This window comes from Callospermophilus lateralis, chromosome 2 (assembly GCF_048772815.1).
Source record: "Callospermophilus lateralis isolate mCalLat2 chromosome 2, mCalLat2.hap1, whole genome shotgun sequence".
NCBI classification, from domain to species: Eukaryota; Metazoa; Chordata; class Mammalia; order Rodentia; family Sciuridae; genus Callospermophilus; species Callospermophilus lateralis.
Genome location: NC_135306.1, coordinates 82965877 through 82982822, shown reverse-complemented (window position 1 = coordinate 82982822; position 16946 = coordinate 82965877). Strand labels below are relative to the sequence as shown.

At 42.6% G+C, this 16946-nt stretch overlaps 1 protein-coding gene across 5 annotated transcripts in view; it reads right to left on the bottom strand.

Annotated features, from left to right (window-relative positions):
- Ntrk2 (neurotrophic receptor tyrosine kinase 2) overlaps positions 1-14333 on the bottom strand; it is a 346426-nt gene extending 332093 nt beyond the window's left edge. For all 5 annotated transcript variants that reach the window (XM_076843523.1, XM_076843524.1, XM_076843525.1 and 2 more), the window contains exon 1: positions 14099-14333. In XM_076843523.1, coding sequence (XP_076699638.1) covers positions 14099-14310 — 212 coding nt within the window. In that variant the 5' untranslated portion in view covers positions 14311-14333. The remainder of the gene's footprint in view (positions 1-14098) is intronic.
- Positions 14334-16946: the final 2613 nt, after the last annotated feature.

Sequence of the window (16946 nt, the reverse complement as noted above, 5' to 3'; positions counted from 1 at the left end):
ATAAATACTTTTATTTGGAATTCTATAGGATAAACTTATATAAGCGTGGGGAGAGCACTCCTGTGTGTATATCCTGTGTATGTGCATAATGTGGAAAACTACAACATTTTGTTAGGTTTTAGGAAGGAGCAATAAACAAGGCTCATATGGTCCAGAACTTCATGCAGTTTATATCCTAATGATCTGTACAGATGGGTGCACATGCATGTACTTAGTATACAAAGTGACCTGCATAGCAGATAGGAAACATGGGATTGCTATAAGAGCACATGGTGGAGGGGACATAGCCCAGATACCGAAGAGAGAAGAAACAGCATGGGAGCTGAGACCTAAGTGACAAGCAGGAGTTAGCCAGAGGTAGAAGGCAAGGGGAAAGTTCCAGGCTGAGGGAATAGCCAATGCAAAGCCTCTGAGGTAAGTTAGAGTACAGCTCAGGGCTGAAAGCCAGGGTGGCTGTATCAGCACTGAAGAATGGAAAAGACAGAAATATGAGGTTGGGAAAAAGGCTTTGAATTGGAAGACACAGGGCTTTATAAGACTAGTTAGGTTGCAGCCTTGCCCTATACAAATGTAATGCTATCTTAATTTAAATGACCAATATAATATGGAGAGAGCTAGGCAAGTAGTTTCCGAAAATCATATGGAAAAATCACCATGCAGTAGTTCTGAAAAATTTTTAACACTGATAATAAAATTCATAATCCAAGTAGAAAAAAATAATAATCATAATAAGCTTTAGGAGAGAAAAGTATAGTACTAGGATATTAAAAAGTTGATTAATATAATAAGACAGATCCCAAAACAGGCTCAAATACTGATGTAACCAAATTAGTAAAGGAAAGGTACAATTAAGTAATTAATAGTATTGAAATGACAGGTGCAGTGGCCCCACACCTGTAGTCCCAGCTACTCTAGAGGCTGAGACAGGAGAACTACAAGTTCAAGGCCAACATGGGCAACTTAGCAAGACCCTGCCTCAAAATAAAATTTGGGGAGCTGGGGGTTTTCACAGTGGTAGAGCACTTGCATTGCATGTGTGAAGCTCTAAGTTCTATCCCAGCACAACAACGAATAAGAAGAAGAAGGAGAAGAAGGAGAAGGAGAAGGAGGAGAAGGAAGAGAAGGAGAAGGGGGAGGAGGATGAGGAAGAGAAGAAGGAGGGGGGAGGGGGAGGAGGGGGAGGAGGAGGAGGGGGAGGAGAGGAGGAGGAGGGGGAGGGGAGGAGGGGGAGGGGAGGAGGGGGAGGGGGAGGAAAAGAAGGAGGAGGAGAAGGAGGAGGAGAAGGAGAAAGAGAAGAAGGAGGAGGAGGAGGAGGAGAAGGAGGAGAAGGAGAAGGAGAAGAAGAAGAAGAAACATATAAAAATTTTAAAGGACTGGGATGTACTTCAGTGGTAGAGTGCTTGCCTAATCTACAAGAGGCCCCTGGTTAGATGCTCAGCAACAAAATAAAAAAGAAAGGAAGAAAGAAAGAAAAAATAAAAGAAAGAGATGATGGAAAAGAAATAGTTTTGAGACACTTCATTGGCTAATCAGTTACCTTGAGGAAAGATAATAAAACAATTGTTATATCACCTCTCAGTTTTAAAAATTCAAATGGAATAAAGTTTTAAGTGCAAAAACATGAGATGGTAAAAGCAATAGCAGAATTTTTAGGAAACTTGTTTTATAGACTTAGAGAAGGAATGCTCTTCTTAGTCACATCTGCAACATAGAAACAATAAGGGAAACAGTTAAGTTTTACTTGGAAAACTGAGTCAGTTTTACAAGAAGAGAAGGAGGAGAGTCAGAGAGGAAGGATGTGGGGGGCATAGTATAACCCATAATTGACATTAGTAGACATGAAAAATTCTAGGCAAAGGACAAATGTTCCTACTGTTAAAAGAGACTTTGAGTCAATTTTTTAAAAGGTCATGATAGACCTATGGAAAAAAGAAAATGGCTAAGTGGCATGACAATCTGATTTGCTAAAAAGAAATACAAGTGACTTACAAACATATAAAACAGGTTTTAAATCTGCATCATAATTATAAAACTGCAAAATAAAAAAAGTGAGATTACTATTTCTCAGGAATCTGATTGACAAATGTCAAAGAGTTTTGGTAATGAATAATATTTACCTAGTTGTAGAAAGCAAGTGCTCCCAGTTTTAGTGACAGAATAAAATTATTTGACCTCTTTGCAAGACAACTTGGCAGTATCCATCAATATCACAAACATCTCAAAAACATCCTTGCAATTCAAATTCTAGGAACCTTCCCTAAAGTAAAATCACGCAGGTGTACAAGAACTTGCCCATGAGGATGTTCAGTAAGAAGCTGGTTAAACAAAGCAGTCTATTCATTCTATGTATGTGCAAATAAGGCTGGTATACATGTGTTCATGTAGAAACAGTGTGTAGATATGTTAAGTGAAAATCTATCAAGATGTAGAACAGTGGGTATAGCATGCCCTTATTTGTGTGTACACACACCAAAAAATAGCTATCTATGTGCTGTGTATGAAAGTAGACTATTCTAGAAGGAGGCACACAAATTAAAAACAGCAGTTGCTAGTAGTCAGGAGGGGTGAGGGTTGAAATATGTGGTAAAAGGGAAACTTTTCACAAGACATTCTGTATTGTTTGCATTTCTTATCATGTTCAGATATTGCTTTTTTTTTAAAAAAAAAAGTAATTACTAATAAAATTCCATAATAAAATGAATGCATTTCAGAGAAAAGATGTACAAAATCACTCTAAAGAATGTAAAAGGCTCCCGGGCTTGAGAAGTCTTGGCTAAAGGCACTAACCTTTCCAAAGAAAGAATGTGTCAATCAGAATTGGTGCTGGGCAGTGAATAAAGGAGAGAAAAAGGAGTGTCCATCCAGGGGACATAGGTCTGGGCCAAAGTACTTCAAGTTCTACATTCCCTTTGTGAAGGCTCTCCCATTATGGAGATGGATGCCTCAGGCAAGCTTAGCTTAATGCCACTGAACATTTTAAATGCAGAATTAAATGCCCTTGCTCTAATTCCAAGATCACCAAGCAAGCTTCCAGTTATAATTTGTTCTCCTTTATAGATCTGCTAGGAGAAAGAACTGTTATGCTGATCTGTTTCTTTGGGTCCATGTAATAGTTATATGTTTATTTGTATAGCAATATGATGACAATCTGGTTTTATTTTTAAAAAAACTAAAAACAAACAACAATAAAAAATAAACTTTGCATTTTAAGAGACAGGAAAGGAGTCCCAGGGCAATTACAAACAGTGATGTGATGGGATCAGCATTTTTAAAAGACCACTCTGACTATAAGACTTAGAGGCTGGGATACAAACTAAGCTGTTGCAGCATTTTAAGCAAAAGATAATAGTGGCATAAATTAAATCATTTTTATGAGTGTATTCATTTGATGTTTGTCCATGATTCCAGACTGTAAGCTTGGTAAGAAAGGGCAGGGTTAGTCTTTCTCACCGTATCCCAAGTACTGAGCACAATGTCTGACACAGAGAAGACCACAATCAATATTTAAAGAAAGAGGGAGATAGGAGGGAGTGGGGAAAGAAATGAGCAGTAGAGATAAAAAGAAGTGAAGAAAATTAAGGAATGTTAAGGAAACTGAATTAACAAGGCTTGATTATAAATACTGGGGTTAGAGAGGAAAGAGTCAAAGTTTCTGGTCTGTATTCCTAAGTGGATCATGATGCCATCCATTACAATAGGGAAAGTTGAAGATGGGTTTTGGGCAATGATGATGAATTTAATTTGTAAATGTTGAATGTGAGACACTATCACATATCTAAGAGGGGTGTTAAATAGGGAGTTGGGGTGGGAACACCAAGACAAAAGGAAAGGAACATTTCAACAGGAAGTGAGAAATGAAGCCAAATTCTGCTAAGAAGTCAAATAAGTTTAGGACAGCAGAATATACCCCATGAAGGTCTTTGGGGACTATGGTGGAGTGAATTTGGTGAAGCAGTAGAGTAAGACTGGATTAGTAGGTGAGGAAATAGACTTTCTGAATACTAATCAGTCTTCCAAGATTTAGCTTTGAAAGGAGAGTGGAAAAGGCAGTGACTAAAGAGAAATATGGGGGAAAAAAGAGGGAACAGTGCTAAAGGAAAATGTTTTCAAGATGGGAGAGAACTGGTCCTACTTAAATGCCAATCTTTAGATGTTGAATGATAGAAGAAAAACTGAAAATACAGGGGAGGTAAAATAAAACAAATAAAATAAAGTTCAAGAGGATGAGATCTACAATGGAGGTAGGGTGTTTAACAGAAGTTAAAAGATCCTCCAACTCTCTACTGAAACAAAAAGGAAGGCTGGATGCAGATATTTGTAACTTACGCCAATGCAATATGAGTGGATGTAGCCACAAGAATATCAAAAATCATCTGACAGAAAAAAAACAATAAAGCTCAGTTGGGTTACTGCTACCATAGATGGTAAGAACTGGGGATTGTACACATCCAGTCTACATATCAATGCCTCCCACTGTTCAGATGTATATGCATTCATCTCTTCCACTAGATACAAGCTACTCAGGAACTTTTGGCCTTGGTGAACTATTCTATTTGTCTGTAGCATCCCAGTGTCCTCTCCAACAGTTGCAGAATTGAACTAATGTTTCCATGCAACAATCAGGAAACAAGTGGCAAATTTTTCCAGCCAGGAAGAAAAGAAAACTTGATCAACAGAACAAGATTTTGATCTCACTGACATCTTCTGCTGATGTAGGCAAAAAAGGTAGGCCAGTTGAAAACCTACCAGAGCTTCATCAATGGAAGATGGCTAGGCATCTAACAGACACAAGTGGTGGGTGTTCTGATAAGATATGAACATCTGAATTAGCTGACACAATTGCTTAAAATGCAGGTACATGATACATGTTAAGAGAACTATCTCCAAGAAAAAACTATAATTTGTTTCTATTAGTGGGAAACCATCCTGCTGCCCAGGATGGATGATGGCTGAGGTAAATACTTGGATTTGGAGAAAACCCACAGGCCAGAATTCTGCTGCCTAGCCACAAAGAACACTGGAGCAGGTTCTGTTGAGGTAGGTGTGAATTACAGAACAGAAAAGGAAACACTAGTGTCTCCCCACCCAGGGCTTCTTTCAGTTATATCAGGTCCCTGTCTCTTGTCATCACTCTGTTAACCTTATTTAAGCCAGGTTCAGTGAAACAAAGGTGGTCTACTTATATGAAAAGAGCCCACAAGATTTAGAAACATCAGTGACTGACCGATTTGGACCATCAGGGTCTTTCAGGGTTTCGCACCCATCTAGTTCCTAATTGCCAGGATCAAGATGAGGACACACAGGCTGGTGAGGTCAAGTGGTCACCCAGGATCCCAGGGCTTGATACTGCTGGAATATGGATATGAATCTTGGCTTAGTCCATTTTCTGGGTGGGTAATTTATATGAAAATTTATGTGGCTCATAGTTTTGCAGGGTCAACAGCAGGGAGTGGCCATTTATTTGGCTTCTGGTGAGGGCCTCATGGCATCAATATAGAGGGGAGGCAATTGCATACAGAGAGGCAAGTGTGTGAGATGGAGACAGAAGGAAAGCTAATAGGCTTTATAAAAACCCACCACTTTGGTATATAACCCAGTCCCACAAGACCTAACTCATTCCAAGATCTAACCAAGTCTCTCCAGAAAGACTTGAATCCATTAATGAGGGTGGAATCCCCATGAGCTAATCCCCTCTCACTAGGTCCCACCTATTAAAGGTCCTACCACTTCTCAACAGCAAGACACTGGAGATGAACTTTCCAGTGAATGAACCTTTAAGGATAAACCACATCCAAAGTACATCAAATTCAAAATCCCATCTTCCTGTCCAAGGTTCTGTTCAGTTATAACAGATTCCTATACTTTGTCACCTTCCTATGTTAAACTCATCCAGCCCAAGTTCAACTAAATCAAAATACCTTAGACTTGTAATTAAGAAACAACAGAAATGTATTGCTCATAGTTATAGAGGCTGAGAAATCCAAGATCAAGGCACCAGCAGGTTCAGTGAATGGTGAGGACCCATTTTCCAAAGGCAGCACCTTCTAAGTGTGTCTTCATGTAGCAGAAAGAACAAATGAGCTCTCTTGAACCTCTTTTATAAGGTAACTAATACCATCTTTGAGGGTGTCTCCCTTATGACCTAATCACCTCTAAAGATCCCACCTCCCAACAGCCCTGCACTGAGAATGAAGCTTTGACACGTGAATCTGGGGAAGGGGGAACACAGACATTCAGACCATAGCACCGGGGATGGAAGAGAAAGATATAAGGAACAAAACCTTTTACATCATTCTTTGAGTCTGGGTGGTAGAGGTGCAGCTTTGCAGGCAAACAGGGAGAAAACGAAAAGAAGTACTCTGGTTTGGGGATGAGTTTGTTTTTGAGATAGCGACTTGGTTTTCTTTTCTATTTACTTTTTTAGTCATACCTTGCTGGGGCATTCAGAGGTCATCGGGCCAAGCTATCTCACCCAACACCCCAACCTCTGTACACACCTGACACAGAGGAGTAAGGCAAGACCAGAGATGGGGAGCAACCCACCCTACAGTGAGTCAGTGTGCCAGGCATAGGACCCTCTTCTCCCTTACACAAAGGACTCTGGGACACTTAAGTAGAAAAAGCTCCTGCTACAAAGCTTCAGAAGATAAGTTTAAAAGATCCCATCTTTTTAAATTGCACTACTATTTTAGAAAGTTTTAAAACCCCAAATTCTGATATCTTTTGGTTTAGACTACATTTTTTCATTTATGTTGAAACCAATCAAAGAATCAGAAGATAGGCACAATGGGTCTCTGAACAGCCAGGTTGGCTAACAAGGTTGATGCACTAACACTGACATACTTCACTCAGAGGAGACATCTCATCAGGTCCCTGCCAAGAGAACTCCAGAACGACTGAAACAAAATCAAGAGTAGTTTAAGGAGGGAAGGCTTCAATTATTAGGAAATGTTTACAATTCAAGATAATTAAATTAAAAGAATCACATGGAGTGGAGTTTTATTATAGATTTATATATTCATAGACACATGGTACAAACACAAATAGCTTTCTGGATGTGTGTGTATGTGTGTGTGTTTTTAAACGATTCTTGGGATGTCAAGATTACAAGAAAAGATGAAGTGCGAAGAAGTAATTGGTCCTTATTTACAATAAAAGGACCCTAAATAGTGTGTGATTGATAGTTTTATTCTATAAGATGCAAATTTACTCAAGGTACCCAAATTATGTATCTCTTCGTAATAGTGTAACAGATTGCAAAGGAGCTGAGTAGAAGTCAAGCGGGGGTGGGGAATGATGGAAGGAAAAAGAATGAGGTGAAGTCCCAGCCCACCTCCTTCCCACTGCCATGATTTTTATCTGTGGACATTTATTTAAATCTCCAGATCTCTCTTAGAATTGCCTGGGCTCTTGAAGTCAAATTGGAGCAACTAGAGACAGATCTCTAAGTGAGACACTAGATAGAGTACTATCCCTAATTATGCTCTGCTTGACCCGAAAGCCTCAGGCAAACCAATCAACCTGACAGTCCCTCAGCGGCTGTCAAGTCTGTCCTACCTACTTCAGAGTGAGGTATCAAACCTAAATAAGTAGATCCCTCTAAAGTACCTTTTGGGTCCCAGGGGAGAAGCCCTGGCTGAAACCAGAGGTATGTCTCAGAAGTGTGTTCTTACTAGAAAAGTCATGGATGACACACAAAATGGTAGCTGAATGAATTCTGGGTTAACAATCCTGAAGTCTGCTCATGGGCTCAGGTGCTGGGATCAGTTACTAATCTCAGGGCATGTGGGAAGTCAGGGGGGAAAAAAAGTCAGAAAGAAGTAAGTACTCTGTCCTGTCCATAGGTTTTTCATAGAAGCTAGCAGATATTGTGAATTCCTCGGTTCACATAACCACCCCTGGCTGTGGCAAAGACTCCAGAGGAATATCAACCAACATTCCACTCTGTGTTCTCTACCCTCCCTTCAATGCCAATCAGTCAAGATGGCGCAGCAGGCACAAGGTTAGTATCCCTCACTGTTGCCAACTCATGAGGGCTTTTTCTTGAAGCCCAATTTTTGTGCAAGAGTTGCCTAAAGAGGAACATTTAAAATTTTTTAAAAAATCATTTATAGTAAACTAAGCTTCTTGTGCAAATTTAAGGTCATTGCCTCTGCATCAGTGGTTCATGCACTTTTTATAATTACTGAGTCTCACACAAAGATAGGTTTGCACACATTTAGCCATCCTGTGCTTGTCTTCCCCTTGCTAAAACTTGTCAAATGGTGCACTGAAGTTAAGACATTCACTCTGAGGACAAGGAATAGAGGGGTTGTACCTAAATTAGAGGCCATAGCAATATTTGGATTCTAGGAAAAAGCTTCTAATCCCTTCGAGACATGTAATAAGCCATGGCCTCAGGCAACTCTCTCACTGTCCTAGGTTTTTGCAAAGAGGAGGTTGGAGCAGATCATTTCTAAGGTCCTCTTCTTTCTGAGGTCCTGATTTCAAGTGACCCTTCTGAACAGTGACCCTGTGACCCTGGGCTTGTTAGCCCCTTACTAGCATGCCACCAGCCTTGTTAGCAGCTGCCACTTAAAATGACACAGTTTAGGGAAGCTCAGAGCAGGCACTGAAAACATGCCCATGCAACACTGTAACACCAAAGGTGTTCAAATTCACATACTTCCTGACTCTGAGCACCATGAGACTACTCCTTCCTTCTCAGCTAATGCACATACTTCAGTATCTTCCTAGCTGAAGCCTCATGGAACTTCAGAGCCAGGAGAAAAGTATCTGAACATCAAATCCAAAGTTCTCAGTTTACATCTGACCAAAGGCAGTAAGAGGCTATTCAAGAACAGGCAGCAAGTTGGAGGTATCTTTGGGACATTCTCCCAGGTCACATGGCTCCAGGTTTCCACATTTTTATTTATAAAATATAAAGGAAGAAAAAAGACAGAACTTAGTGTATGTGCATTACTTTTCTTTGGAGGGTTTTTATAAATAAAGGAACATTCACTCATTCTCTCTCAGATCAATATTTATGACTTTCCAGTCTTTTGGACACTCCAGAGAGCAAAGTAAGTGGTGAGAAGCACCCTGATTATGTGGGATCTTTGCCTTTTTTAATGGAGATCGATCAGCAATCAAATGTAGAGCTAAAATTATCAGGTCACTGAAAGGCTCAGATCTCTGCCATTTAGGACTGGAGAGTAGGATCTGTGTTTTAAAATAGCTTGACCAAGTAGATTATGAAGATGATAAATCAACTATTAATAAGCCAAGATTCAGGGTTTTTTTTCCTCCTCTCTGTCATACATATACATTAAGCAAGTAAAAATTTGGCATGCCTAAATATCTCTCCTCCAAATCCTCCTATTGATCTGTAGACATCAAGATGGACTAAATATTGACATTGCTCCTAGGGGCAGAATAGCCAATGCCACCGTCTACCTAATACTTTTTGAACCTTCAAAAACTCTAGGGAAGTAGTAGTGCCAAGTTAGCCTGAAGATAATGCCAGTGTAGAGTAGTCAATAATAGTTTGATAATGTAACTTTCCCTAACAGGCAAGATGAGTAATGATGAGTAGTAAGTTAAAACAAGGGATACTTTCTTGGTACCCAAGGCAAGAAAGGAAGAAAGGAAGGAAGGAAAGAAGGGAAGGAGGGAGGGAGAGATGGGAGGAAGGAAGAAAGAAAATTCAATTCCCCTTTTCTAGCTGAACAAAAACTCTAGGTTTTATACTCCTACAACCTAGATATGGTCAAAGAAATCATAGAAAATGTTCCTAGGGAGAAAGAAACCTCAACTCCCAGCTGTTCAGCCAACTCTTCAACTCAAAAAACGTCTTTACAAGAAAATATTGAAATAGTCACACAAAGACATTTATGAGGGTAGAAACAGTGAACGATCTTAAACAGACCTGAACTCAGCACGAGGGAGCTGTGACCGCATTGCTTCAACCTTCCATTACTTGCTTGTAATAACATATAACCCAAGCTCTTCTCTTAAAGCTAGCGCTCTGAATTCCCATAAGGAAATATCACTTTTCAGAGAGGGAAAAAAAAAAAAATCAAACACATTTTCCTCTACAGTCAATGATGGGTGATGGAAGGGGGAGGTGGGAGAAATAGGGTCAGAAGGGTTACTGGGCTTTTCCATTGTTTTGCCCAGTGTGACAAAAATCTCCATACTGCAGAGATTAAACTATGAAACTATAAAGGCTCCAAATGGTTGTGCTGTGCTGAGCTGAAGTCTATAAAATACTTCCACTATGAAGACAGCATGTTTTCAACTCCAGCTTGAAAGTTGTATTAAATAATGAATGATGTAAATTAGACTGCCTTATTTATTAACAAGTCTAGTGTGGCTTATGTAACCACATTTAAAATGTAAATGCATGGTTCTTAAGAGCACAAAAAAAACACAATTCAAAGTTCTAGAATCCCCAATGGAAGAGCTCAGAAGTAAACATCAGAGTAATAAAAACTGATGCTTTTCACTGAATCCTTGTGAATGTCAGGATTTTTTAAAAGTACAATTAATTGCAATGGCAAAGCTTATTAAAGAGAAAGGGCCAAAATCGATGTATTAATAGCATAACATTACAGATGTTTCACCAAGCCAACAATAAATTGCCCATAGATGCTCTGATAATAGAAGCTGCAACTTCTATTTATGTTGTACTAAGAGAAAAAAATATATGAGACTCATTTCCAAATATTATCCCCAAATTCCAGAAGACCGTCCAAGAAATTCACAAAAAGATCCCCCTCGACCTTCCTAAAACATGTGAAATATGAAATGCATGTTTTACCACAACAGTGTGGATATATTTAACACTACTGAACTGTACACTAAAAAAATGGTTAAGACTGTAAATTTTATAGTATGATTTTTACCACAGTAAAAAAAAAAATCCATAACTCATTTTAACTAAGCCTTTTACAATTTGGTTGAGACAGAACAAGTCCTTTGCAATCCATTTGGACACTTGATACAACTGGGACTTAAATGGCTAATTATATAATTCCAAACACAAGCTTCACACTCTTGAATTCCACTCACATGTGACACTGGTATTGTCTTTAATGTAGCACTGTTGTGATACAACCATTTCGAAATAGCAGGAGCTACCACTTAGCAATGTGATGTTGAGCAGGCATGATATGAATTTATAGATAGATATAGCTCCTTCCATATCACTTCAGTGTGTAAAGAATTTGGGAGAGATACTGTGAGGGGAAGATTTTTAACTAAACAAGTTCAAACAATGACTCTGACAACAAAATGTCAGCTTAGTTTTAAATATGCATGCAAAAACAAAAATGTCCTACCTTTTAATTAATTTATGCACATATTTTTAAAATGTTCTGCCATTGACTCCTTTTGAACCCTAAGGGCACAGTGGTTCAATATGTAAATACTAAAAATACATTATTTTAAGTATTTTAATGTATTTTAAAAAATCATTATTTTAAAATGATCTGTTAAACTGCAATAGCAGGTTCTAATGACAGAGTGCTTACTTACATTATTACATATTATTATTTTCAAAAAATAAAAACATGTAACTTCAGTTACACGCTAGTAAGCCATAACTTTAAGACAGGTCATTTTAGGAATATCAGTGCATCCAATGACAAAGTTTTAAAAATGTATAATTTGGTTCCAACTGTAGCTGGTATCCACTGGCCAAGAATTTCAAAGCTGTTCAAGCAAATATTAATATGTAAGAAAAAGAGAACAGATGGTGTCATATAAGACTGAGCATGAAACCAGCTCATCTGCTAATGTCATTTTGAGATCAAAAAGGCAGAATTGAAAATAATTTCCAAACAAGTATTGTGATACATTTTACAAATAAATACACCAGGGACCAACTGACTGGACTCCACCACAGCTGAGGGACAGAGTAGACAAACAAAACTTCTCCTGGATCTCCTTCTCCCTGCCTAATATTACTAACCCAACTCCCCATCCTGAACACAGCCCTGTATGCCTCTCAACTCCCCCAATCCCAATAGGTGTTCAAATCAGAAGGGGAAAAACAAAATTAGAATAGATACAGGAATGCTATGAAAAAATGAATGACTGTGACAAATGCTTTAATAAATATTATAAAAATCCACTTTAAAAAGCCTAAAGGTGGGAACCTGCCATCCTATATTAAAGAAGCAACAATTGTGAGAACAAATATAAGAAAGCTCTGCCCAAATCTGTTGACTTCATATATACATTCAGGAAATTAAGACCTCCACAGTTGAAATTATAATGTTTTTAATTTAAAGATTGTTTTATTTTCTTCTTTTCAAATGATGGACTTAAAAATATTAAAGTAAAAAAAAATTAAAGTGAAAAATCCATCAGCCAGCCAGCCATACCTCACTTCTTTCTTCCAGTGTACATCTACCACCTAATACAGACTTCAAAAACAATCACAAAGAAGAAAACTAATATCTAACTGTACAAATGTACTTCCCAGGGTCTCCTAACAGTCTGAGAGGCTCTGAATTCCATATGGCCTCCTCCATCTGATTATTGACACCCCACCTCATGAAAAAGACAAAAGGCCACAGGCTCTTTGGACCAGCCTGGTGAGTCTCCACCAGTCCAGCCCAAGGCCAGTAAAGTTGGGGCCCACCCCCTTTTCCTCTCCCCACCACCAGCTTCTACTTTCCTTGCCAAAAAGATTGAGATTCTGGCATCCTGGATTCATCCCCACGGTTGGTTGCTCCCGGCATACCTGAGCTATGCCAGGCCTGCACATTCCCCTCTGCTCTGTTGTCATTTCCTCTGCCCAAGCCTTACAACATGAGCATCACCAGCAGAACAGGCAACAGAGACTAGAAAGGTCTCTTACTTACATTAAAAAAAACAGGTTATCTCGTTCGACTACGTTGGCAGAAACATGGATGTGCCTTTGGGTGTGTGGGGGAGGGAATGCATGCGCACTCGCCAACCGGAAGGCCACAGCACAAGCCCTACTTTCAGGGCTGCCTATCTCAGTGTCAAACACTGTAAAGAAAACCAGGAGAAACTTTGCCTTATAATCCTCTAAACGGATCAGGAGAGGTGACCTAGGAATGCTAGAGAAAGGACTGGTGAGTTCTCACTTGCTAATGTATTTGTCACAAGGCATCCAAAGGGGAGAACAGAAATACATAGCTCTGCTTCTCCATCAAGCCAGGACAAGCTATAACATTTCCAGAGCCACAGGGGTCCAAGGCTAAAGTCAGCATTCATCAGAGTACTACACATTGCTTTATGATCCATCCCAGTTCTGGAAAATTATTCAATGGGCAATTAAGATTTATAATCCAAATGGTCTCAAAATCATATCTCTGGGAAGTCAAGTCCAAATTAAATCAGACCAGGCTTTTAGGCTTCCAACGATCACATTTTCTCTTTTGAGCGAGTGCATTTCAACACTCAGAACTTCTCCTCTTACAGATCATTTTCAAGGCCATCTCTGGATGCAATCTCCTAAGCAAAATCTGATATATGAAATGAAAAGGGAAATTGGTTAACTCCAAACCTCAGAGAAAGATGTTAAGGGAGAGACTTTCACTTCCTTCAACAGATTTCTTACAGTTAATTATTTTAACATCCTATCTAGTAAATATTACTGGAACTTCTCTAACCCAACATACATACAGCATTTTACAAAAAAGAAGTGCCCAAATCTAAGTTATTGTATATGGAGTGTGTAAAGCACGCCCAATAAAGCTTTGAAATATAAAATGCATATGGAATTTACACAAAGAAAATATCATATACATTTATATTATTGATATATAATATAAAGTTGTGTGTATAAATATACATATATATATATACACATACATACATATATGTATGTGTGTGTGTATACACACACACACACACACACACACACACACACATATATATAAAACTTATTTTCAAGTGTCATAGTTCTCCCTGCCCTGGCAGCCTCAAGCCAGTGAAACAGATAACTGACAGATGACCCATCCCTGTTCTCTGACTTCTCCCCACACGTGGGACAATATTCCCATCCAGGACCTACCGGTCTGGCGGGCCTGAGACCTATGGTCGAGGAGAAGAAGAAGAAGGAACAGCACTAGGAACTCACATTTCGGTGATATTCTCAGGGTCTGCACTGTTAGGCTCCAACCTTGGAAATGCCACGATGCCGGGGGAAGGGTCGTTGCACCAAATCCGAGAGGCAGTGCATTTGCAGGACGTGGGACAGGCGAGAGCGGCCCTCCAGAAGCCCACAACCAGCCAGCAGAAGCCCCAGAACCGCGCCATGGCGGGTCCATGCCACCTCGTCCAGGACGACATCCCCAGCCGCCAGTGCCAGCCCAAGTGCGTGTCCCTGTGCTGCACCCGCCGGCTTCCCCCTCCCGTGAGGGGAGGCCTCCCCTGCGCTCTCTGCCCTCTCGCCTCCTCCTCGATGCTTGTCCAGGGCGCGCAGAGTCGATCGTATCCAAGGCTAAGTGTGTCGGGGCTGAACGTATTCCGGCGGGTGGCACAGTTCACAATGGCTGGGGCATCGCGGGCCGCTTCATAGGGGGCGCTACAGCCGCTCGGAGCTCCACGGTGGCCGCAGCTGCATGGCCCGGCAAGCCGGGAACCGGCCGGCGCCGCTCCCGGGACTCTCTGGGGCGCAGACTCCTTGCAAGACGCGCACGGAGATCTGGTACGCACCTCGGGGCTGAGGACAAATAGATACGTGTAAGACTAAGCGCAGGACCCCATTACCACCAACTGGGACACTCTCCCTCCGCGCTTGCCTCACCCCCAACCCAACCCCAGCCAGGAGACTGTGGATAGATAAGCGCCCAGCTCCGGCCCAAGAATCAACTTGCCCCACGATGGCACTGAAGCCTCTATGCCATCAATGTGCCCATCCTCTCTCCACGCCTGAAGCTGAGGAAGAGAAGGTAGGGAAGGGTCCTCGATATAGGATTCCATTGCACAGGCCGGGTGAAGGACCATTTAAAGAGGGACACGGAGCATGCCGGCGGCGATGACTCCGCGACGGGGGCCCCGAATGATGCTGCAGAATCCACCACCACCACTGGGTGCAGGGGGCGCGGGCAGGTGGCAAGGCACGTCCCACCTGGGGAGCAGCTGCGGCAGCCACAGGGAGAACAGTGAGGGCCCGAGACGACGGAGGGCACTGTCTACGCTGCTCACCCGGCCTCCGGCGCCTCACACCCGCAGGCAGCGCCTGGATCCAGGCTCCTCCTGCCGCCAGGCACTGAGCGCAGAAAGCGCGAGAGAAGGAGCAGCAAGGCTCCTGATCCAACCCAATTCCGGGAGCCGCCGCCGCCGCCGCCTCTGCTACTGCTGGCGAAGTGACGTGAGGGCTGACGCAGAGCAGGGGCAGAAACTCCAGAAAATTAGTCTGAAATCCAAAAACACACACGCTCAAACACATACAAACGCATAACACCCTCCAGACAAAAGCAACAGGGAGGGGAAGGAATCTGGGGGCGAGCGGGGAAGAGAGGCTTCGGTGCAGTGCCACTGGCCAGAAGCAGACAGCAGTAGCATGTGGGAGTTCACACACGCGCGCGCACACACGCACACATCTTGGCCATGTAGACACACGCGTGCGTGCGTGTGTTTGTGTGTGTGTGCTTTTGGCTCCAGGTACCTCTGAGATGGACCGTTTCTCCCGCTCAAAGCCTCCTGATCCCTAATTCATGCCGCGGTCTCTTCTACAATTGCAGTAGAGGCTGTCTCCCTCTTTGAAATGGAAACCGGGCTTGGTTCAGCTCTGAAAAAATGCGCTGGTTCTTATTATAGGAATCCTCCCTTACCTCTCCCTCTCCGTTGCGTTTTCCTTTCCCACCCTGCCTAAAAGGAACAACCAGCTGTCCCTCAAATAAATAAAGATTGTAAACACCAAAACGTGTTCTGCATTGATGAGCAAGGAGCACTGCCCCCCCCCCCCCCGTTCCGGGCCACCTATTTGGGGATCGATGGTTTTGGAGGGTCTTCCTTTTGGTGCTTTTGCAAAGGGAGCGGAGTCTCCAAACACAACTCCAGCTTTTATAAGTGATTCTTTTTCCTGCCGTTTTCTGCCATCACACGCCCGGGGAAACAGACGTGTGAGGGGAAGGGAGCGCGCCTGACGCGTATTGGGTTCTCTAAATGCGCGGCAGCAACCCTGGCCTGTATGATGTGTGGCGCCGCATCATTTTCTCTCATTCTTGAACCTGGCAGAATGCAGCCATACCAAGATCGTAGCTTCACTCCCCGCTGTGCCCACCTCCAGGGACCCCGAGCCCTTGCTCCCATGCCGTACCTTGCGCGTGTTCGCGTGTGCGCGGGTGTGCGCGAACGCGTGCCCTGCGTCCGCGCTGCCCAGAGCACCATATGCATTCAGCTACAGAGAAGCCCAGCATGGACAGAGCCTCCGGTTCTCACTAGGGACAAATGAGGCGGTCCAGAAGGGTCGGGTGACAAACCGTAACTGCTCTGCGGGCGCAGTTAAATGATGGCTACGGGGCATTCGCAAGCCTTGTCTGAGAATCCTTCTTCCCATTTGCGGCTCCAGAGTCTGTTTTTCCGCAGTCATTTAAAAGGGAACTGGGAAAATGAACCGCAGTGCCTGACACTTCCGAGGGCTCTGGTGCCCCCGCGTGGGGAGAGAACGCCCGGCACGCTCGGAAGCACCAACCCATTGCCACGGTCGCGGCGGGCACTGCGCTGGGGGCGCGCTCTGGCGCCAGATGCGCAACCAGCGGCGCCCTACGCGTGCGCGCCCCTGCCTGGCCGGTGCGCGACTCGCCAGACCTCTCAAGAGTTCCTGCCTAGGAAAAAGGCGGGCGATCCTCCCCATACGAAAGGGCTACGGGCTGGGGTCTAGTCCAAAACAGGAGAATGGTCACCGCTCTGTCCGCAGAAGCTGAGGATGGAAAGGATGGAGAAATCAAACATTAGAATGAATGCTCAGATCTCCGTGA